The sequence below is a fragment of the Magallana gigas genome, chromosome 8 (genome assembly GCF_963853765.1).
Source record: "Magallana gigas chromosome 8, xbMagGiga1.1, whole genome shotgun sequence".
In the NCBI taxonomy this organism is placed as follows: domain Eukaryota; kingdom Metazoa; phylum Mollusca; class Bivalvia; order Ostreida; family Ostreidae; genus Magallana; species Magallana gigas.
In genome coordinates, this window is record NC_088860.1 from 40,708,081 (window position 1) to 40,733,932 (window position 25,852).

The 25,852-nt window shown below is 33.0% G+C and overlaps 1 protein-coding gene across 1 annotated transcript; it reads right to left on the reverse strand.

Moving 5' to 3' along the window:
- Positions 1-9,794: 9,794 nt before the first annotated feature.
- LOC105343760 (uncharacterized) lies at positions 9,795-24,193 on the reverse strand. The gene is made up of 7 exons (XM_034471370.2): positions 23,747-24,193; positions 19,852-20,185; positions 18,147-18,209; positions 17,289-17,531; positions 13,675-14,034; positions 13,107-13,450; positions 9,795-12,665 (listed from the first exon to the last, which is right to left on the reverse strand). The coding sequence occupies exons 1-6, from the start codon at positions 23,849-23,851 to the stop codon at positions 13,212-13,214; spliced, it is 1,344 nt and encodes a 447-aa protein (XP_034327261.2). The 5' UTR covers positions 23,852-24,193; the 3' UTR covers positions 9,795-12,665; positions 13,107-13,211.
- Between the last annotated feature and the right edge of the window lie 1,659 nt (positions 24,194-25,852).

Below are 25,852 nucleotides of genomic sequence, written 5' to 3' on the forward strand. Positions count from 1 at the left end.
GTTGGTAGGGGTGAACCATCTATATTCATTTATTATACTTTCATTTTTTTAAAAAAACTGAATCTGATTGGTTAAGACGAAGTTAATAATCCGTTCTATTACCTTCAGCAACTTACTTGGCAACGGGAAACATATAACGAATTGTTACATGCGCGTAAATTAAGCGCGTAAGGTTCGCCGTAAAATTCAAGTCATTCCTATCAAAAATATTTTTTTTTTAAAATTAAGACATTCAGTATAATAAAATGAATAGTGCCTGTTTGGGAGAGTAACAGTTGAAATTGAAACGCCTAAAACCCATTGTCAACCTCCGCTTCGTGTGGCTTGACAATGGTTATTGAAGGGTGTCAATTTCAACTGTTACCCTCCCAGACGACTTATTATGCGGCGTTGTTTACATACCGCCTGAAGGTAGTAGATATGCATCACCCGACTGTTTTATAGAAATAGAACAAGAGTTAATTAATATTACAAATGAATCTAAATGTTTTTGTCTTATGGGCGACTTTAATGCCAGAGTTGGTCATTTGAATGATTTCTTTATTTCTGATGATTTTCTAGCGCATCTAAATGGATGTACAGATATTTTTCAACCCGATATTGTTGAACGGGCATTGGTCTTTGAAAGCTATAATATACCGCTTAAGAGAATTGTTCAAGATACCATTGTGAATAATTATGGATATAAGTTAATTGAATTTTGTAAAAATAATGAAGTCTACATTGTTAATGGCCGATTTGGCAGCGATAAAAATATAGGCGGGACAACTTGTAAAAACAGTAGTACTGTGGACTATGTTCTAGCTACTACGAATGTATTTAGAATTTTACAGAACTTTGATGTCACTGATTTTTGCAATTTTTATTCAGATGTACACAATCCTATATCGTTTTCTTTTTCATATTGTAATAAGGAACCAACCCACAGTTGTATAGGTGAAAATCACTCAAGTGTAAAATTATGGTGTCCAGGTAAAGCGGACGACTTTTGTAACAATATCGATAGATCAGCTGTAATATCTATTGATAACAAATTACACGATTTGTCAATGCTTGGCGAGAACATTAGCCGAAGCCATATTACCAATATTACCAGAGAATTATGTACGTTTTTTCCGGAGCAGCTAGAATAACATTTGGCTTAAAATATAATAAAAACTTTTCGTCGGATAATACAAATACAATGAACAAGAAACCATGGTTCAATGGAGAATGTAGAGCAGCAAGGAAGAACTTTCATTTGGCTAAACGTATTCATAAAAAATGTCAGTCATCTGAAAACAAAGACAACCTTAAAGAAATGAGTAAAAAATACAAGCACACAATAGATAAATGCATCAAAGGTTACAAAACGGATTTAACTAGAAAACTTAAGAACTTGCGCTCTACAAACTCCAAGGAATATTGGAAAATCTTAAATACATCAAAATCATCGAATAAGTGTGCTGTTGATATTAATAATATGTTTGATTACTTAAGAGGTATTAATGATTGTGAAAATGACGATGAACCCAATATAGAATATAGTGATTTTTTATCGAATGCTGAAATCGAAATGTCTGATGCTATTCTTAACAGTACCATAGGAGATGAAGAAATATTAGAAGCCGTAAAGAAACTCAAAAATAATAAAGCCGCTGGGTATGATGAGGTGCTTAATGAACACATTTCGGCAACAGTTTCTTTATTTCTACCTTTATATAACAAGTTGTTTAATATTATTTTTGACAATGGTTTTATTCCTGATGAATGGCTTGTAGGTATTGTGAAACCCATATATAAAAACAAAGGCGACCCAACACATCCTGAGAACTATAGACCGATTACATTATTAAGTTGCCTAGGAAAACTTTTTACTTGTATATTAAGCAATAGATTAGAGATATATGCATCAGAGATTGACGTTATCAGCGAAAGCCAGGCAGGTTTTAGAAAAAACTATTCAACTCTAGACCATATAATAACACTACAGTTTTTATCCCATACTCTTATGTCCATGAAGAAAAAACTTTTTTGTGCTTTTGTTGATTTTAAACAGGCATTCGACACTGTCTGGAGAAATGGTCTTTGGAGTAAGTTAATCAAAAATGGAATAAATGGGAAATGTTTTAATTATATCAAAAACATGTACATGGAAGTTAAGTCAAAAATTAGTATGAATGGCTTATCTTCCGAATTTTTCAGCTGTAATGTTGGAGTACGCCAAGGTGCGCCATTTTTATTTTCGTTATATATTAATGACTTAGAAAAGTTCATAATTGATAAAAATATAATTGGGTTACAGAGTGTTACCAAACCTTTAGAGGATGAACTGTTTATGTATTTTAAACTATGTATTCTTTTTTATGCTGACGACACTGTAATTCTTGCTGAAACGCCTGATGATTTACAAAATGCTCTGAACGAGTTTCATTTATACTGTGAGCAATGGAAGTTAACGGTTAATATAAATAAGACAAAAATATTGGTATTTTCTAAAGGTCCAATGATAAAAAGGGAATTTTACTTTAGAAATGAAATAATTGAAAATGTGAAAGAGTTTAAATACCTTTGAATTGTTTTTTCACGTTCAGGGTCTTTCAGAAAAGCAAAAACACATCTCTGTGAACAGGCACAGAAGGCTATGTATGGGGTCATTAGGAAAATAAGGCAATTTAATTTACCTGTCGAGTGTCAGTTAGACCTTTTCGATAAAGTAGTAATGCCGGTATTATTATACGGATGTGAAGTATGGGGCTTTGAAAATATAGAAACTATAGAACGTATTCATTTGAAATTTTTGAAACATATACTGAATTTAAAAAGCCGTACCCCATCATACATGGTTTATGGAGAAACCGGAAGGTTTCCGTTATCTGTTAATATATATACTAGAATGGTTTCATACTGGGCAAAATTGTTCACCGGGCCAGAAAATAAAATTGTTCATATACTTTACAAATACTTATTGAATCAATATAATAATGACTTTTCTAAAAACCCATGGATTGATTGTATACATTCAATTTTTAATAAGTGTGGTTTTTCAAACATTTGGAATAAACAATGTACTGTAAATGTTAATTGGATTACAAATGCTGTCAAGCAAAGGCTTAAAGACCAGTTTGTGCAGAAATGGTCGGCTGATATTGCAAATTCTTCAAAAGGGCATATATATAGAACTTTCAAATTTATTTTTGGATATGAAAAATATTTGAGTATTCTGCCATCAAAACTTCGAAAAATTCTTGTTAAATTCCGTACGTCGAATCACCGACTTCCTGTAGAAACTGGTAGATGGTTAGGCATTCCTCTTAATGAAAGATGTTGCACATTATGTAATAAAAACCAAATAGCCGATGAAATGCACTTTATATTAGAATGTAATGCTCTTTCATGTATTAGACAAAAATACTTGGAACCTAGATTTTGTGTAAGACCAAACACTTTTAAATTTTGTGAGTTATTGTCTACTTTAAAACTTAAAAAACTCAAAAAACTCTGGTTATTTATAAATGAAATTTTTGAATCAGTCTGTCCTCCTTGAACATTTGTACTTTTTTCTCATATTTTTTTTTCTCTCTAATTTGTACTGTACATGTACCTCTGACTCTATACATACATTTGTAAATATTTATATATATATATATGTGTACCTCATGTACCGTCATGTTGACGGTTTGAGTGAAAATAAATTGAATTGAATTGAATCAAACAGGCACTATTTATATAGTGTTGTATGTTCTATCTGATAAAGTTGACTCATAAATGTTATGCAATAACAATTGTCTTACAACAACTATAAGCACTAGGATTATTGTGATTAAACGTAATTTATTAAGTGAACTTAATTACCCCCCCCCCCCCACTATTGTATGAACAATATCACTTTGGAAATAGATATTATGTTAATTTATAATTATAGGATTCTTTTATTCTGTTCAATACTTTTAGAAATATATGCACATGATTCCACCTACCGCTAATATTTTGTAAACAATATTCCAAAATCTTTAATCCTTAAATCAACAGTTAGCTGGTTGTGGTGACAGTCATTGAAGCCATTGATTGTCCAAGTTTAAGTATTTAAAACGGCACATTGTCAAAACATCAAATGCGTATTATGGTTTCCATTTGAAAGTGCCGAACAGAGAGAGAGAGAGAGAGAGAGAGAGAGAGAGAGAGAGAGAGAGAGAGAGAGAGATTTTACAATCAATTTAAAGTTATTAATTTTGATAAACTCTTGATGCTAATCAAAGTAACACGTACAGGTGTTTATTTGTTAGTTTGATAAAACCAAGATATTGTGAGATACATGTAACTTTCAACGTATGGGCCAACTATCACTTATCTAAACAAGCAAGTTATTTCTATAGCCCAATTTTAAATGAACGGAAATGTTATTCGATCATATGTGTGTTATAAAAGCAATGCTCATTTCAACAGTCTAGAAACTGAGGCTGGCCAAATGTACGTAAAACAAGGGCCTTTCAAATTAGATTTGCTATTCTTTTAAGGGCTAGTATTTTATTTCCGTTTTGGTACACTTGAATAAATAAATCTTTAGCTAGCAACAAAATCTGACAAAAAAGACACTGAAGATTATCTGTTAGTGTCTATTTTCAACTTAAAATAAGAATTTAGACCCAAGAAGGTATGGAAATAAATGCTATGTCCATATAGGTACTACCCCCCCTCCCCCACCCCCGGCCCCCTCCCCCCACTCAGAATCAAATGGTCGCCATCTTAGTTATATACACCGTTTAATAACAGGATAGTAAGTTCTAACTCATTATCATAAATCATTTATATAATCAGACAAAATTGGAGAGGGAGGATTCCTGAAACTTACATGTATACTCGGGATCTTTTGTCAACAGCTTAAAAATTGTATTTACTTGAAACTATTTTAGTGAAACTACTTTTGAGATAATTTGTGAATTAGGAAGAAGACATTAACCTGAAAAGACGGAGCCCACGAAAAGGACCGTTAACATTAATACAAAAAGACCGTTGATATTAATTTGAAAACATATTGGAGCTAGTAGAACAATTTTAACAAAACCTTGGAATTTCAGTAGGGCGTAGCTATCTATGCTTTGCATCATAACAAGTTAATCAAAGTACTGAGAGCACTGAAAGACGGTACTTGAAAGTTTGAATTTGTAATTGTCCTGGATTTCCTCGAATATGCTTCCAAAATTTATGAGTTTGAATTAGTTGTTACAGTCTATGTTAATTCGGATTTTATGCAATTGTCTGATACTTTGTCTAAATTTTACTCAATCCCGGCCTTAATAATTGTAGAAAATTGACACAACGGTATATTATGTAAAATAAGAACCCAAGGAAAATTATTAGAAATTACTACTTACCGGAAAATCAAACAACTATATCAAATAATTTTAATCATTAGATTTATTCAATTTTGTGATCCAAGGGAAAAGTCGGACGGTATCCGTAATAAAAGTTTTATGAAAACCCCGAAAATTCTAAAACTGCTGAATCAACAAACAAAGTGAATATTCGTATACCGATAACAAACACAGACACCTGACGTTAGAAATATTTTTATTACAATAAGATTCCAAGAACTTTGACAATAAAAAGATTTGTCACGATCGCCATTTTGATTTTTAAGACCGACTTATCTGACACAATGTTCTTCATTAGCGATTCATGCAAAATTAATAGGTAAAAATAAATCCTTTCGCCACTTACTACTTTTTTGTGTAAACTCGTGCATCACCTACACGAATTATGATACAACCGTTCCTTTCATAAAAAAATCATACTCCGAAAATCAGAGACATAAATAACAGAGATTGTCAACTCCGCCATTAGCGTGTAAATGTTACGGGACCAACCTTACTTTGAGAACTACAAGTGCAACAGCAATCTTGTATAAGTCTGAACATGAACCTGTAAATATTTTAAGCATGTTTTATTCATGAAATATTTACAACTCTTCATTTAGTTTTTAAACTACTTTTTTAAAACTTATTGACTTTTCACAAGGTAATGGTAATGCATTACTTTACTCATGTAATGGCAATGTAAATTAATGCATTACTTCAAGATAATTAAGTAATGGTAATGATAATTTAATGCCCTAATTCATGAAGTAATGGAAATGTAATGCATTATTTTACAATGTAATTCACCCCAAGCCTGATTCCAACTAAGCCGGAAAATATGAACATTAACATTTTACTTGGTTTTTCAATCGATAAGATTGTATATATTATATGATGTATAAGTCTTCCAAAATGTATAATCTATTATAGATTTTGCTTACAATGCATTGTTTAAAATTTAAATTCAGTTTAATCAACTAAAGAGGCAACGAACAAGAAGGCAAATTCAGACTTGTGTTTATTTCTTTGTACAAAATTCCTTTAGAGACGAACAGCAGTCATACCGCAAATAGACTGGAAGCCAATGAAACACCTATTTAATTTGTAAAACATCTGTGTATATACCGTCCCGATTTTAACTTCCGCTTGCGCATGAAGTTTGGTAGTATTAAGGTGAAATGTGATCAAAATAAAATTCACAACTTTTCAGAAATGGCACATTGCGTTTGGGAACTTTAATTTCGATTCCCCCATCAACCTCTTCTGTCGATTAAACTTAATCGTCAACGGCGCTGTGCATTCAGTTACGTAACTCATTCCACATTTGAACCCGAGCAAGAATATTTTTATCAATAAAACTATTTGTTTATTTTCTAAATAGAATTTTGTTTATACATAGAGGACTTAAAAAGATTTAATGCGTGTTTTTATAATACATATTTACTGAAATGCATGAAAACTTTCTGCACTATTTTCTTACGCGTAGACTCAATTCATGTGTTCTACGCGTGCCTTCCGGTTTGAGACTTCAGCTGACAGTAAATCAATATACGGGGTCACGTGACCCCGTCTAAAAATGACGCGGTTTCAAACGAAATTATGCATCGATTGCGTAGTCTTAGCTCAAGGGCCAGAACAATCTTGTTAATTTCTAAGAACCATGGCTGAGTGGCCAGCAATGAAATAGACAGGCCTACGTCACATTGCTACCCAAAGTCCAAGCTCTCGTGAAAATGGTTCCAACATCAGAAAAAACGGCATGCACTTAAATTTTTGGATGTTGTCGGTCCTAGAACACACCAAGCGGTGCAGAAAATTGAATACCGCATTAGATTTTATTTAAAGATTACTCAGTATTTTCCATTTGTACATGTCAAATTGGTTACGTTAAGTTTGAATATTTCATTTAATTTTACAATAATAAATTTATACACTCAATACACTTGATGACGTTTAAATTTATGCTCATGGCGCACGAATAGGCTATATGTGTATTCACAAGAAATATTGAACGTTGCAGATTTCCAATTCAATCGAATGGGGAAAAATACACTCAATGTAAATATTACGTCATGTAAAGAGTCTTCGAATATTTGCAAACACAACAGAATTGTCATACCCGCTTACATGCAGGTATCTCCTGTAATACACGACAGTCCTTTAGTTTGTGTCCGCTGGCTGACAACGCACTAAAAACGTTATAAACACATATATAACAGACGCGGTAGAAACATCAAGGGAGTACATGTACCATAACTTATTTTAAGATAAATTCAAGTTAATTACTTTTACATGTACATTTTGAAAAACGTACGCGCCGACCCCCCCCCCCCTCCTTCGGGAAACAGAAAGCATTTACCTGTATTGACCCCCCCCCCCCAAAAAAAAATCCTCCCATGGTAACATATACACAGTCATGTATTAAATTTCTTTTTGTCAAAGAACTATATATGATAATACTATTGTTCAAGCAATCGCTCAATGTCTTCAGTAAAACAAAATTGTTTGAAAACAAGCCTTTTTACGCTAAAATGCAAATATAGCTGGAAAAATTGTTTGCTTATGAATCAAAATGAAAATTATGAAAATATTTCAAATGTATATCTGACAGAGGAAGCAAAGATTAACACACTGTAAATTAATAATGTTCATTTTATAGGGCCATGAAAGACCCATATCACATATAGTCCTATAATGTTTTTAAACATTAACCTTGAAGACCGCAAAATTAAATTACTATACACTAATGGGCGGATAACTCGAAGATTGACTGCACAAAAGTACAATGGTATAAGAACCCCTCATGTCAGTGTGCAGTGAACCCGTAGAGGGTCTCGGGATAATCCTTGGCAGAGGGGAGATCTGTATGGGAAAATGTCACATTCAAATGAATTTTTGATTCATTCTAATAATGGATTTTTTTTCTTCTAAATTTCTCATAATTTTTACTTTTAAAATGTTCATTGATATTAAAAATGTACATTTTTTAGGTCTAAATTTCTTTTGTAAAAATAAATATCCGTTTTACTTGAATGTTGTTTCAAAAAAGTGTTTCTGCATGCTTTACAAAATAAACCTACGACTGTTAATGTATTAATTAATAGAACATTTATTTTTTTAATAAATGAAAATCTTGTAATGACGTGTTTTTTTTTTTACAAAATACATAACAGTAAAACACAATTACAAGTACATGTACTTTATACATTTACATTAACATTCCACATGTTAAAATACATAAAACATAAAGCAATATATACACATTGAAATAATGAACAATACTGATTTCATGCAGTAATAACATTCTCTACAAGAGGCCCATGGGGCCACATCGCTCACCTGAGAAACAATGGGTGTTCATCAGATATTGTGCCATATGGTCCTCGGTAGAATAACAAAAAATAAATATTGTAAAGTATTCGAATTTTACACTTATTTTTGCATACACGTAATCTTTGACATTGTACCTTCATGAAATACTATTTTTACCCAGAATAAGAAAATCCTACGCAAGATATAACACTAACCATTTGGTAGGGGCACACTGTTAACTTCCAATTCCCTATTAATATTTTCGTTCTGCCCCCCCCCCCCACCCCCACTTTGTAAAGCGATCAAAACATATGAGCATATAGGTACATTTTTTTTCTAACTACTTACTAGTTATTGTATTTTTTTTTTTACCAAAATATAATAGTTATTGTATTTTATTCAAAAAGTTCTACATGTATAGATGTGAAGAAGAAAATTGTACCCCAATGCGCTCCTCAAACTAAAAACATTCAAAAATTTAATTTTTCTTCTCCATTATAATTAAATGACTGTTATTTACCTCGTGTAAACTCGTGTGACTTTTATAACTTTACTCACACTTGATTGATGAATACACTGGAATGAAAAATGTTGTCACGTGCCATGTAAAAGAGCTATAAAAATAGATGTTACAGTAATGACAGGCACATCACTCTAATTTATTATGGCCCACCCATTATTTTCATCTTTATTCAAAAATAACAAATGGCTACAAATCAGGATAATCTTCCGCTGTAATATTTTCTTAGGAAGAGCGATAATTCCTTTTTCCCCGCAACAGAAATGTGTCAGAACTATGGAAACTGTTTTAAAGATGTCGTTTTTATTTATTCGTGTCTAAAAAACTATCAAAATTGATGTAGATTTCACATTATTTATTGTATAAAGAGGGGGCCCCAGAGAGTAGGTATATACAGAATATCATTCTATAATTTATTTGTACAAGTATTTACCATACTCTAATTCATATAGAATTTCTAATGATCAACCAAAATTTCAGCGTCAATCGTAGAATTATAAGCAAGATACAGAGCTCACAGTTCTGCAAGGTTTAAGTCATATTTTGTTCACATGAGTTTATTACATTCAGCTTAGGATTTTTAACTTGGTATTTCAGCATTTAAAATGGAAAAAAAAAGAATTGCCTGAGATTTTCAATTCTTTTATTCACTCAAGACCAGTTCACTGGTATTTGAGGATCAAAATCAGTATATATATACAAATGTACACAAACACAGTCAAGGATCACATGTACAGTAGGATCACATGTACAGTAGGAGTAATAATGACGCAAAAAGGTTAAGTTTACAATACAAAAGGTTGTTAAAGTTGGTTTCTGGAAGAACAGACTTTGACAATTTTCTCAATAAATATTGACAAGTTTTTTAGTTTTTTAATCTTTAGTTTTTAAGATCTGTGTACAAACATAGAATTGTGAGCAAATCTCTGCATCTTGCTTATAATTTGAAGCTTAACACTCAAATATGGTTAGTAAATAGAAATTGTAAACAATTTAACACAAGAAACATGCACTATAACAAATAAAAAACACAATTTATTTTTTCGAAATGAATCATATACATGTATATACCTACATATTTCCGTCAGCGATATTAAACTCTATTTAAACTGAATAAACTCGAGAAAATGCCGAGCATCTCAACAAAACCTATTGTATTAATCTACAATTACGCAAAAGATCATACCGAATTACCGAGAGAATGAACTGTATTTTAGGACTTTTTTAATACATCAGATTTTGCTTAATTTGCGCAGGTAAACAGTTAACTGTTTGATTTATCGAAGTCTCTATTTGATTTGATTTGTAAAAATCACGAAATACAGACGATAGTTCCCAGGTTATAAAGCATAAATAATGAAAACGAAACGAAAATCAGAACAAGCTAACACCACCGTCATATGTGAAAACTGTCAACGCATTGAAATATTCAGCCTCAATTTACTTCACAAAATCGGCACCAATGTATTTTGCATGTTTCAAAGATTCCCTTCGTACGCGAATTGTTGCACAACAAACAAATCCATCATTGTCAGATCGACCCGTTTATCGTATAATGTCATGGCTGCTTTAAACAAAGAACCTAATTTTAGACGAGTCTTGGTAAAATGGGTAAGCAAACCCAGGCCGTGGAAAAATAAAAGCCGGGGCAGATCGGCAATCGTTAATTCCAAATACGCATTATTTTGCAGCAATATTTACAGCGAATACAAATATACTGCTCCGTCAAATATCCTGAAATTTTAATGAGATTGGCAGATTAATAACTGTCAATCTTTTGGTTTGCCCAGGCCCAGTCTTGCCTACCCATTTTACCAAGACTCATGGATGCCGAACCAAAAGCTATAACCTGATTGAAACACGCCTTTCCTTTATTATTATTTTCGTAATTACTCAGATTTGAAACAGAATTAGCCCATAATATTTGCAATTTATATTTTCCTTTCCATTAGGTTTATTTATGCTAACTTTAATTGAACTGGACTCAGTAGTTCTTGAGAAGATTATTTTTTAAAATGCACCCCCCTTTTCTACAGATTCGAGGTTTTCTCCGCTTTGAAAAAAGGTCTTTTATTTCTGCAATTTATAGTTGCCTTCCCATAAGGATGCTTTGTGCCGAATTTGGTTGAAATTGGCAAAGCGGTTTTAGAGAAGAAGTTCAAAATGTGAAAAAGTTTTACAGACGGACAGACGGACGACGGACAAAATGTGATCAGAATAGCTCACTTGAGTTTTCAGCTCAGGTGAGCTAAAAACAAAGCAATTGTAGTTTGAACGATCTAATATACATGTAGTTGTAAACAATTACGATTTGAAAAACTACATCACTTATTCATGAAAATACAGTCCATGCAGACACAAAATACAAAGTAATTCACAAAATCTCTCTAAATGAACTATGACTTCATATACACTGCGTCCCGCTTTCCTGAATACGGGAAATCAACATTTGTCCAAACGTAATTTAAACAAACGCAAAGCTTTATGAATTGTTAACAAGGTGCCATCATGAAATGGATTTGATTTGATGCATTTTGGAGTTGTTGTACGTGCTTACAGTTATTGGATAGCGGCGTTTACTTATTCTTTGATATTGTCTGTTCTTGAATAACGGTGTTTCTGCTAACATTTGTCTCTTTGACATATGGTATTATGCTATAATGACTACATGTACTTAAATTCTACACAGAATTATCTTTATATCGCAATTATTTTTGCAATGCTGACAACAAATCGTCAACTTTCGAACAAAAGCACAGAAAGTGTCGCAAAAATGTCAATACGAAAATACACGTATTTTGCTAGACTATACATGTACTTAAAACTTTCAAAAGACTTGGACACGATTTTACACCAAAATTTTCTTTTTCTTTTTTTTATGCATAAAATGGTTTACTTGCTCATTTTGAATGATTGACCAAAATTTGAATGTTAAAAGTCAAGTTATAAGAGAGATACGGAGGAAAGAAATAATTGTTATGTAAACAAAGCTCGAGTCTTATATTTGTTTACAAATAATGTAAAGTATGGAATTACCATTTTTTTTCACCAAATGACTCGTGGCAAACAAGGTAAACAGATTCAATGTGTTCATAAATAATATCATGAACAGAAAAAAAAACATGTGAGTTAGACTTTTACCAATAAAACACATATGTAAACCATAACAAAGCATTAAAAGTACCCATATCAACCATTCTAAACATTAATATTTGAAAAATAAAATTTGAGCTCAAATCGAGTCCGAGTCCCTTTAAAAGATTAAAAGATTGGAATTAATCGGATTGGGTCGCCTTTAGTTTTTAGTGTTATAGATACAATTACAACTTCCAGATAGTATGCACTTGCTCATTCACAACTTCCGATCTTCTCATCAAAACACGTGGTCTCTTTTGGACACTCGTATATGTTGATTTTGTCTGTACACGTTATGAAAAGTCTACAAGTGTAGGGGTGAACCAGATTCGTGTTCTTTTCTTTCCCATCACAATAGTTTGCTGAAATATAGAACACATTTTATTCGTGAAAATGAAGAAGAAATTGTACACCAATAGGTAAGATTTTTGTTTCATTTGCATAAATATCATCTTTCTAAATGTCTTGTATACTTACTGATCAATATACATGTATATAATTTGAAATATTCCGAGCAGTTCTTGTTTAAGAATTGGGACACACATTGGTTTTTTTTTATTTAACGTAATCATTTTTTATTCAACTATTTTTATTATCTATATTTATTTTTGAATTTTAAAAGTTCTCCAATAGCATTTTTGACAAATCAAAAAACAATTTTTAAAAAACATAAACAAAATGATTCACAAAAAATGACACTTATAAAATTATTTATTGGCTTTGAAATATTTTAAGGTTCCTAGTTTATAATTCTGAAAGCCAAATTCAAAGGGAGTATGCAAAGTCTATAAGCTCTAACATACCAGGAACAACTAAGATTTCTTGGATGACAGATTCCACTTTGTATTTCTGGGCCTCTTCTAGGTACTGGGGAAAGAAGTGAGGCTGAATCTTTATCTTTGTTCCGTTCAACTCCAATGTTGGTTGTTAATGATGCTGGCAGCCTCGTTGTCGCAATCTTTAGAATTGACGGTGCTCTTGGCCTCCGTCCAGGGGTTTTCCCGATCGGATCCGGGAGGAATTATGTACCAACTCAGTTCTCCGTAGCTTTCTGGAAATCCGCTACTCCAGCGGCCTTTGATTGATATGGGCCTGTTCTCGATGATTGCGAATGGAATTTCTAAGATCGGTTTACTCTTAGGGTATCCTGCAATGTTGATTAAAAAAGTGTTATAGCCCACCAGTGAGTTCTTTCGTTTGTTTGTTTGTCCGTCGATTATACAATATATCAGCTACAATTTTATTCTGGATGTATTTTTTAAAGTCAAGTTGCTTTTGCAACGTAGTAATACTTAACTACAAATGATTTTAAGGACAAAAGCATGGAATGCAGAATCGGACTGATATATTAGAAATAGCTGTATGACTTACGTTTTACGGTCAGTGCGTTGGTCACTTTGTAAATCGTCGGTCCGTCTATCCAACACTCGTAACTCCCCATATCCTGGCACTCAATCTCACTGAAGTGGATCAGCACTTCGATGTCATCGTACTTGGCTGACGGGCTCCGGGTCTGCTTGATGGTTACTTCTGATGTTATACGACTGTCGTTGGTATTAAGACAGGTTTCGTTGTTACTTAACAGCATAAAATGAAATGGTTTGTCTAATTCCGGAATGTCTTTGGTCCCGTTAATAGTTATACTGTCCCACATCCGCATACGGTTGACCTTGCAGCGCATTTTTGCTACTTGCCCTATCTCGTACGTGTAATCAGGAAACACCACAGGTTCTACTCAAAAACGGAAGAATAAAGTTCGATTACAAATTGTATGTAATGCATTAAGGATAACGTTTACTCAGGATAAAAAAGAAAATCACACTGATGATCATGAAAAGCAATATGTTGTGTCTCAAAGACCTTTCATTGTAGTGTTATTTTTCATTTCAAAAAAGTAGGTCATTGACCTCTTTTTTGAGTTAGTTAATAACCATTGAATATTTAATTGAAATTTTAAGAAAAATCTTATTAAGATTTGGATTTTCTAAATTGTGAAAATAATACAAATTACTAAACTCTTTTAAAAATGAAATGCAGTTTATGAATGGCACTGGCACTAAAAAAAGATATCAATCATTAAGTTTTATTGACACTATTTATGAATACTCCAGTATTAGTTTTTAAATTCCTACCCATTTTTTATTCAATTTAACAAAACACTGAATGATGATACATCTAATTCTTAAATATTTATAGTATTGAACTTACTATATTGTCCTTAATATGCTGGCATAGAATTTACTAGTATATGAGGTCAATAATCATAAATTAAGATATTGTGTAGTTCATTGTTTTTAAGCATTTTGCGATGCTTTGTAGTCTGTGACAAACGTTTATCTTGATAATGAAAAAGGGAGATAAAACCAACAGAAAATATGCAAAATTATGTTGACTAACAAATAAAACCTTAACTTTTGACATTGTTGTACTGCCAAAAAAATCAGTGAAAAATAAAAATCTGAAAAGTTTAGTCTGAATTTCCTCTGTTTTGTTAAAAGCCCAATTTTTTTTACAATCAGTTAAAACATCGAATGGTATGTCAAAACATTTCCTTGACATTGAACGTTATAACAATCCGAATTTGAGAACTCAAACTGTGAGTATTCAACGTCCTTAATACATTATATTTATCGATGGTATATGCTAGAATACAGTTTAATTATAGTACAATTTTATAACAATATTTTTTTATAAACTTTTTTTCTGACAATAAGAAAAAAGAAAAATTATTGATAATAATAATAATAATCGTCTGTGGATGATTAATGAAACAAAACCAGGAGTTTTAATAACCTACGACAATGAAGAAAAATCTTCTTGTCTCAACTCAGTTATGAACGCTTATTGCGAAAAAAGATTTGAAATTTTTTTTCAAAGAAGGTTGCCACAATTCTGTGTGGTATAATTGGCTTTGAGTTTCTTTAGAAAAAGGTAAAAGATGCATGAGCAACAATATATGTATATGTTCAGAATGGAGATGAAATATGGTTCAGGTTAGTTTTAGTAGAACAAAAGGTACTCATCTATAACAAAGTGGTGGTGAGTACTGTACATTTACATGTATCTCATTTCTGTAAGTTTGATATTTGATATACATGGTAGGTGCAAACAAGAACAACTCTCTCTCTCTCTCTCTCTCTCTCTCTCTCTCTCTCTCTCTCTCTCTCTCTCTCTCAAAGTACTATATGCATCAGCAATTTAATTCTGCAGTTTATTTCCATTAAATGATATGATTAAAATCATATCCAACATGCATTTTGAAATATAAATCACTAATGATACGTGAAATAGGATTACTTTAAATATAATTTGAACATAATCTGATTAGTGTCATTAAAATTTTTTGAAACGTTCACAAAAAACAACGATGGCATAAGCAGCATGGGAATGATGACGCAGCGACATGCAGCAGACGATTTTCCTTTAGGTCTGGTGGTTCAAATTAAGGTTTTCTTTTCTATGATGCCTAACCTAAAGAAAAATCGATGACAGCACTGTTAATTAGTGTATTAGTAATTACGAAAATCATGCAGCAACAAATATCTTTTTAGGTAGGTTAGCTGATCAACAATTTGTTCATACAATTATACTCGAAATGGCGCGTTTAATTAACTAAATCAGAACTAGCATCATAGAACGGTAAAATCACCTGAATTTTGTTTAATTATTGATTTAATTTTACTTCAAATAACGTTTTTATTTATTAAAACGGTCTTTGTCCAAAGATAGATAATCCTAGGAAATGGTCGCTTCATTGATATTTGTAATCAATGAAATAATCAACCAAAAAAAAATGTTTGCATCCCCCCTCTTACTTGATAAGGAACAATAATACCTCTTCAAACTTAGTCTTCCGTCATATTAATTTATTAAACTTAATTCTTTTTAGTTGGTTAAATTTAACACAAAAATATATATATTTTTTTATTTATAAGTCATTTTTTCCTACTAACAGACAGTACAAAATGATAGCGATATTTCCGTTTATTATGGCAGAAAGACGTGCACTTTTACCCATGCTTTATGAAATCCATATTAATTGCCGATTATCTATACAAAATTGATCCATACACCAAAAAACTGTAAATTCCTTATATAACGCAAGTACTTAATTCCACAATCCTGCTGTTTTGTATCAAATCGCGAGAATATAAAATCGCTAAGGTGGCAGGGGACAGTTTTTTTTATCCAATTCATTGTAGCCAAGGGATGCATGTCTTCGGAACTCTGTAACTAGAATTTCCTCAGTTCCCATTCAGCACTGTAAATACCTTTAATTCACTCTTTATAAGGCCAATCACCGATTTCTGAAGAAAATTGCTAGTCAAAACCTGTAAAATTCTCTACCTACTGGTTTTTATGAGATTTTGACCCTTTCATATTTTGCTAATTTTTCATGATTTTTCAGCTTTTTAGACCTCCCCCAGCTAATTCCCTGCAGAGGGTTGACCTTCCCTACCGCGTGCATGCTGCACTAGCTCACATGTCAGAAACTTACCGGTGTATAGTTTACAATGTCCCATCCACCTACTTTTCGTGTTATTTTACCTCCCGTCTGTAACTTGCAATTTCACTGTGTAAAGTCAGCACAACAGTCAAAGCCGCAGGTTTCGCATTTTACTTATGATTCTCATGTACCTAACATAAGGGGCCTACATATTGCATATCAATTTCAACAAGAGACACCCCTCTAACTAATGATAATCATTAAAAATCATTTCATGAATTTTAGCAACACTCATAAGCCTTCAAGTACAGCAACTCTCAATTTTACAAAAATATTGATGGGTACTTAATTCGAAACTGTCCCTTGCTACCTAACGCGAAACATTTATCCATATTTCTTATAGGTTCTCAACTCCCAGAAAGTAATGGCGATGTTTTAGAATCTGTGAAGGGTGCTTCTCGCGATTTTACGCAGATATAAATTCCTCGCGATTAATCTGGAATTTATAGTACAATAAATTCTTCGAATATCATCTTACTTGGAGGTGGTTCCGTAGCCTCAGTCACTGTGGTGGCATTGGGCAACAATCCGGGACTCTTCTCACCCACCGCAGACGAGAGTGTTGTTGAACTGGGAACCGAAAATGTCTCGGGATCGGACACATCCAATTTTACGTCATTTCCGGTGTCGTCTCCTCCTGTTTCCTTTGGCGACAGTGTGGTAATATTTTGTCCAATGTTTGATAAATCATCTAATGAAATATTGTCCTTGTTCTCTTCGACTGCAAAATGAATGATGATTATTTGTTAAAAAATGAATATTGCGTTTTATTTATAATTGATACTGTTTAGTCCAATTTTTATTACTAAGCACCATAAATAATACCAGTCATGAAATCAGCCAAAAAATGTTTGACGGAAATTTATTTTTAAACGAGATAAAAGTATTAAAAATAGTTTGGTACGTTAAATCATAACATGTGCGTATTATTTCAATCTGTTTTGATGTTTACTCGCCATCAAATCAGCATGATGGTTTACTCGCCATCACATCAGCATGATGGTTTACTGTAAACCAATTTTTATTCGCGACGACTTTATTTCGCGATTTACCGGAGATAAACTGGTTCAAACACCCATACGCCTAAGACTAGCTCGCGGAAAGATTCGCGAAGAGGCTCTCGTAAATCTTGCTAATACTTCGATCTCGCACGCGAATAAAAGATTGTTTACTTAACAATATTTTGCATACACAGGGCAAAATTTATGTGAAATCAACTTAATATCGTTAACTACGTACAAAAAATCACTTTTCAGGGACAACATGCTGTATTTAATTGAGGGGGTGGAGAACAGAGATCTTTGGCTTGTTTAACGTCCTTGAACTTGAAACCTACTTAAATCTGTCCGTGTGTTGTTACTGATAAGGTTCAGCTTGTGCTCTGTGATTCTTTCATGATCTGTAAATAAAACATATATATGAATTTAAATTTAATTCACTCCCATCACACCAGCAATTACGAGGTCCCATTGGGCAAGATAAACATGAACGTGAAATAGACTTATGTTAAATATGATTTTGATATTAATTTTGGATTTCAAAGACTTGTGAAGAATAAACAGTTCCCTCTACTTTTGATACTAATTTTGACTATTCTAGTCTATTTTAAGATTATGTTCTTAGGTGTCAGGCTGTAATATAAAGTGCAACTATAATATAACAGTCTTTGATTTATTTTCTGAATTTTCCTTAAGTTTGACGGACAGAGTTTAAAACAATCACAAAGATCGTTGGTTAAAATTACCAAAAAAATCGTAAACGTAAGAACTTTGCAATGTGTTTCACCACGTTGGTATATGAAATTCTCAAGTTCGGTTTTTCATGATGACGAAGAATCTCAAATACCACTGAACAAGACTATGAAATGCGGGTTTTTTTTAATCTTTCAAAATTTTGCTAAATTCCTTTCAAGGAGCAAGGTAATTGCCCAAAAAAGATCCAGGAGAATCTCAAACAAATTTACATGTAATTAAAATTCAAAATGTTATGCAATTGCATGTTTGAATGATAAATGTGATCACAAAAATAACCAGCAATCACTCATGTATAGACTATCCTTTACATGTAAGTTATTTGCACGTGATACTCTAGCATTTTTGACGTTTATTTTTGCTGCTTACATGTATTTGTCCTAACTCAATATACTGTATATAGGGTTATTTTCGTCCCGTTTAATTTTCGTCCCTCTACACTTGCAAACAGTTTCATCTCGTCTTGAATTCGCTAAGAAGCAGTTGTGTTTAAAGACAGATAAATTGAAGCATTAAAATTCGACCAATCTCAATCTCACTGACAACGAGGGCGAAAGGGACGAGAATAAAACGGGGCGAATATTTCCCTGTATACAGTATAGAAAATCATGTCGAGACAGTGTTTGTGATTTTATTTTCATCACTTTCTTAGCCCTACATAGACCTATTAATTAACACCATAGAAACATTATGAAATGTTTTGAAATTCAAAGAAACTTTTCATTACTCCTGTTTCTTTTTACTTGACTTCTAGAAACGATTAAGATACGCTGATAACTTTTGTTAAGCGGAATTTTGACTTTACCTACTCGAATTAGTTGTGTAATGAAATTTATTTTAATTTAGCATGCGTATTAATTCTTAGAAAATCTATAGATTTTTAGTGAGCTAAACTTTCTTTATAGAGATTATGAATATAACACATTTGAACGTAACTACTGACGTACAATACAAGGTTTTAGGAATTTATACGTAAAAAAAAATCTTACATCCCCTCCATGACACCACAATGTGAATTATGATTCAATAATGGTAATTAAATACTTAACATGAATGTTTCATCTCTGAAGAGGGCCAGATAGCTAAGGCATTTTAAGCTTTTAGACGAAGCTAAAATATTTGGATTTTTTCTTTACTAAATATATGAAGTATATGAACAATTACATATCTTAAGGTTTATATAAAACCCAGCCTCCTTAAATGTTATTTTAAAGACACTTTTGTCTATAAAATTGCAGATTTATCAACGAACTCTTTTCGCATGCGCCGGATATCAAAAGATATAAAGACCTGTTATAAACACGTAGTGGATGATCAATGCGGTGGCGGCTGCAGCGGCTCCGATCAGGAGAATCCCAAAGAACACCACCCCGATGGTCTGTCTACTGCGGCGCTTCTGTTCCTCTGCGGTCAGCGCATTGGTGTCCGAGGTGGTTGACTGGGCGCCAATCGTCGCGTAAGGTGGTGGGGAGTTCCAAGGCATTGATTTCTCGTTGTCGTATAGATGGTCACCGAAACTGGGGCTCCCATTTTCTTGTGGTGGGATCCAGTTGGTTTCGTTGCTAAGCATTGGCGGATCAGTCAGTGGCGAGTTTTTGTTGCTGATCACCCCGTTTCTATCCATCTGTAACAATAAATGACGTCATCTTGAAAACGTGTCTGTAAAGTGGTTATTTCCTAGTTCTAAAAATTTCAATATTGTAAAATTTTACGTCAACATTGCTATTTCAGGCAAACCCGGCAAAGCAGAGACCGGTAAATCTTGTTAACGTAAAAGTTGCTTCAAACTATTGACAAATTCTCACACAGGAAAAATCCTTAGCAATTTGCACGTTGTTCTGTACATGCACTTCACGATTAGAAGGTTAGAAAGGTGTTTTTCTTGTGGAACTCATGGAAGAATTAATGGCAATGGAGGATAAATAGTGGTAGATTAAGTATCATAGACGGAATTGTGCTAGTTTGATGGTACATGTAATAGATTTTGTGACACTGGAGGTGATATAATGGTTATAATAATGGCACATGTATAATGGTGGTAGATATAGTGGTGATGTAATTGTAACACGAACGTGATTGAAGCGAGATTTGGGATACAGATATTATGATGCTGATGTGATTGCTTAGTATTGATGTTTAAGAGGGAATAATTTAATTCTGGTTGTAACGCGCTTTCTGATTGACTAAAAAATTATTTTATATCGTATAAAGAATGTTGCTTACGTCATAGCAAGACTAACGTCAAAAACGTATCAATACGCCTGACGTTACGTTTGAATTTTGTACAATTTTACGTCATTTTAAAGGTCAAATGACCGTTTTTTCTACAATGAAGAGTAAAAAAAATTAAATTATTAGTAATGAATTCAATATTTATTAGTTTAATACGATATAAAATGGTTTGAAACAGTTTACGCTTTTTTATAAACCACTTCGCGGTTTATAAAGCGTAAACTGCCCCAAACCATTTTATAGCGTATAAAACAAATAAATATTGAATTCATTCCTTAAATAATAGTGAATAGAGTGTTTGGTGACACTGATTTTGATCAGGTGGTACAATGTAGTAAAATAACTATTTATCGTTTTAAAAGTATATACTATGTACTAGAAACAAGGGAGCAATTGTGACAGTTGTTTGGATAAAGTTGTAACAAATTAATAAAGTTGTACATGGTTGTGCTTATACAATAATTTAATATACAACGATATTGATATGGTTGCGCTAGTGATAATGGTTTGAAATGGTTTGGGTGGTAGTGGTAACTATATCAATTGTTTTAGTATTGCATTTATATATTTGAGGTAAGATTGCAATGATGCATTGCATTTTGATGAAGTTGGAGCACATTTAAATGTGCTGTAGTTATGAAAGGGTAATTGTTGTTGATAATTGTTTTAATTAATGCTGTTGGTGAAATCTTGTGGTTATTACACATTTGTGATAGTTTTGATTTGGTTTCTTTAAAGGACATAGTGGTAACTGAGATAAATTGTAATGATGGGGAGGATTGTGGAAACTGAGTTAAATTTTAATGGTGGGGAGGATTGTGTCAATTGAGATAAATTGTAATGGTTGGGAGAATAGTGGTTACTGAAATAAATCGTAATGATGGGGATAATACCGGTAACTAGGATTAATTGTAATAGTTAGGAGGATAGTGGAAACTGGGATTAACTGTAATGGTGGCGAGGATAGTGGTGATTGGGGTAAGTAATGATGGTTGGGAGGATAGTTGTTTAAATAAATTGTAATGGTGGGGAAGATAGTGGAAACTAAGATAAATTGTAACGGTGTCGAGGATAGTGGTAACTGGTTAGATTGTAATGGTTGTGAGGATAATGGTGATTGGGGTATATCATGATGGTTGGGAGGATAGTTGTATATGAGATAAATTGTAATGGTGGGGATGATAGTGGTAACTTAGATAAATTGTAATGGCGATGAGGAGTGTGGTAACTTAGTTTAATTGAATTGATGTGGATTATAGTGAGTATTATATTGAGATACTTGTAATGGTGAGGAAATAGTGGTAAATGAAAAAAAAATTGTCATGGTGGGGAGGATACTGGTGACTTGGATAAACTGGGGATGATGGTGTTTGGATAGCTCTAGCTAAGATAAATCATATTGATTGGGGGATAAATCTAGCAGTGATAAATCGTAGCGGTGGGGAGGGTAGTGGTAGCCGAAATGTATTGTAAAGATAGGGAGGATAGTGATAGATAAAATAAATCGCAGTGTTGATGAGGTGAATGGTCGGTAAAATTAATGTGTAGTGAGAACTGCAGCTTTGAAACAAGATAATAAATGTATTCCATAACGCAGTTCGCCAATCCTACAAACCTTCCTGTGAAAAATTATGGTAATCGAAGTACATGTAAATATTTAGTTTTACATCAATCAAGATTATTGATTGTGTTGTAGAAAGCAATCAGTCATCAGACATTTTTATTCTTCCACCTTAGCCTTCTTGAATTCTGAAAGTCATACGTGTTACAAGTTAACTGGGCTGTAGATTTTAACTCTTTGAAGTGAAAGTCTAAATGCACATGAACGTTCCTAAGTTAAAAAATGTAATTTTATCTGTTTATATAGGTGTATACACAAAACGAGTGTCTGTTGTGGAATTTAATACAAGATTCTATTCATTTATGCACTTTTACAACTCCTCTTAATTAATGAGAAACATTAATTACGCGTAAAATTGAGGCCATTAATCTGTATGACTACAAATATTACGCAAAGTAAAACATATACCTAGAATGTGTGTTTTGGAGATACGAGACGATTAATATTCATGAAAATAAAAAATGTTGGGTATGAAATATTAACATTGTATATATGCTATTATTTAGGGGTATCTTGGGGGTAGGAGTTTAAGTCAAGAGAAAAATGCATAGCCAGTTGAAGAAATTATTGCTGTTTCAATCAATGATAAAACCGATAAATAATGTTCATCATAAAATCCTCAAATGACTTGAGTATGTTCAGAATTGATAATATAAACTGTTATGTAACTAAGAGAAATACATGAATTAAATGCAAGGTAAAATAAGAAAGGTAAAAGCGTACTGTATCAATATAAAAACAAAAGTCGTCAGTCTTTTACAAACGTGATTTTCCCCCACACAACTCATTGTTATATAATGCTACACTGATATAGCCTTTCAATGCTATCGTTTCTTTAAAATCACCACCATGAAAAAAGAGTTGCCACAATCCAGTTGTTTTAATACCTTCCCTGAATTAAACATAAGCAAGTAATTAACATTTAACGATGGGCGTGTATTCTATTACACACACATCTCTCTCTCTCTACTCTCTCTCTTTCTCTCTCTACTCTCTCTCTTTCTCTCTCTCTCTCTCTCTCTCTCTCTCTCTCTGGTCTCTCTCTCTGGTCTCTCTCTCTGGTCTCTGGTCTCTCTCTCTGGTCTCTCTCTCTCTCTTTCCTCTCTCTCTCTCTCTGGTCTCTGCTCTCTCTCTGCTCTCTCTCTCTCTCTCTCTGCTCTCTCTCTCTCTCTCTCTCTGCTCTCTCTCTCTCTCTCTCTCTCTCTCTCTCTCTCTCTCTCTCTCTCTCTCTCTCTCTCTCTCTCTCTCTCTCTCTCTCTCTCTCTCTCTCTCTCTCTCTCCATATATTCACATATTATATCTTTTACACGTTGAATGGCTCATTGGACTTACCTTGGATAGGTCATGATTTTTCATATATTCCACATACTTCTTGTACAGAGGCCCATCGAAAAACAGCGTCCATGGTGGAGCTGACTGATCCTCGGGCGTGCCCATTTTGTCCACAGGGACAAAAAATAATAATCCCGAGAAAACAGGAGAAAACAGACGTTTCTTTAAAATCCTCACTGCAGAGTTAATTAATCACTCATTCCGCTCTCAGATTATTTTTTTCTGAATTGAAAATCAAAAAAAAAAAGAATGTTTCAAGCTAAATCCGACACAGAAAAAAAATCTATGGCAGTCTGTCCTTTTTAGTGGCTTGAAGTTTTTCTTTGAATTTTCCTTATAATATGACAGGCCTATACTTCAGTCTCTCCATGATAGGAACATTCTTTGAAGCGCCCCACTGACTTTATCGTGCATTATTTGGTAGTCGAAAAAATGCAAATCAGGACCGTCTTATTAATTCAGTAACGTGACATTTATTAATTAAAGAACTTCTATAATTTTTTTTAAAGATTTTTAAGGTAATACAACTGAAATGTGTTTTTTAAAAGAGTGAAATAAAAAAAATTAGTTCGACATTTGGGAAGATTATGAACTATTAGTTTTTGAAACTGATTGGGTTTATACTTTTAAAAGCTGCCTGGGATGTTCGTGATTAAGACTATTACATTAAATGTCATATAACACATGATGAATCGTGGCATTGGAATATCTGGTTCCCGTAGTTCCTTGGCCCATTGAGGTAGTGTAGATGTGGTTGATCCAGATAGAAAAGGTGATGTATTGGGGTTGTTTATTTACACTTCAAAAGAATTTGACAGAAGCCATGCATCATCCATCAGTGATTTCAGAGGACACAAATAAACAAATAAATCCCAAAGGCCAAAAAAATAATCAAAACTATCCATGCGAGGCATTACTATGGAACGCCATCGCTGCCTCATATCATAACACTAAGGATACATCATGTCAACCTATCACGGTATTATAATGTCAAGTTATCGAAATTTACATTCTCCAGTGTCTTTGTGATAACTTGCAAATTTGTAACGTTCAGTGTCCAATATATTTCTTAAATGACGCAAATGGCTTACTGTGGGGCACGGGTGTGGTTTACATACATGCATTTACATACATGCATTTATACGAAATGAAAACAGCGTGGTGAAAATTATATAAATATAAATAATAAGAAAATATTCTTTGAATAATATGTATGAGGTGGTCAAATACGGTAGTTTGCGATGAATTCTGTCATAGAGCCCTTGGGGTTGTATTGGGTTTGATCATCCCAACCGTATTTGATCGCCTAATACAACTAAACAAATAATTCCTTATTCAATTTGTCCAAATACATGTACGTATGCTATAAGGCAAAGATGGCGTTCCATACAATACAGTGAAACCGGGCCTTTGGGGGCTTATTCTTGGGAAGTATTAAATAAATCGTGAATGTGCTTGATTTGGATCATAAGCTATATTAATTTGGGTCCTCTGTGCAAAAATTCAAAGAGAATAGGAAAGTTTTAAGAAAAGAATTTTGAGTTATTATGAAACATAGTGACTCATTGAGAATTTTCATTAGAAGCATAATTTAACTACAAAAAGACGCCGTTTAAAGAAAATGAGATACTCTCTGCGCCAATGCTATGGATTGATTGTTTGTAATATATTTCATTGCGAATACTATACTTTTTAAGGTCCCATCATCAAGAATAACAATGAATAAAGATTTCTATACTGATTATGTCAACATTTAAGTATTACATGTCTAATAATAGTTATACATTTATTAGTTGAACAAATGTTAAAACAGTGTAATGAATTGTATAAACTTTTATGTAATGGCCCATCATTGTTGGTGTTAATGCTATGCCAGATTTCCATTTTTGTGATGGTTGAGACAGGTTGATGATAAAATCTTATCTTTGAGTTGGGTACATGTTTATATTGGTTAATGTGATATTTTAATTATTTCACGTTAATTTAACAATATAGAATATATTTTCAAGTTTATCTATTGCAGAAGTTCTACCAAGTCCTTCAGCAACATTATGTACATGTAGATGTTTGACTCTTCATACTATCAGTATGAACAAAGTTTTAACA

Excerpts from the sequence above, each read along its gene's own strand:
- LOC105343760 (XM_034471370.2), bottom strand. The coding sequence starts at position 23,851 with ATGGGCACGCCCGAGGATCAGTCAGCTCCACCATGGACGCTGTTTTTC. Across the intron at positions 17,532-18,146 it reads CAACACACGGACAGATTTAA|TCGAAGAGAACAAGGACAAT; the intron begins GTAGGTTTCAAG and ends TTCATTTTGCAG. Across the intron at positions 14,035-17,288 it reads GGCTACGGAACCACCTCCAA|AACCTGTGGTGTTTCCTGAT; the intron begins GTAAGATGATAT and ends GTTTTTGAGTAG.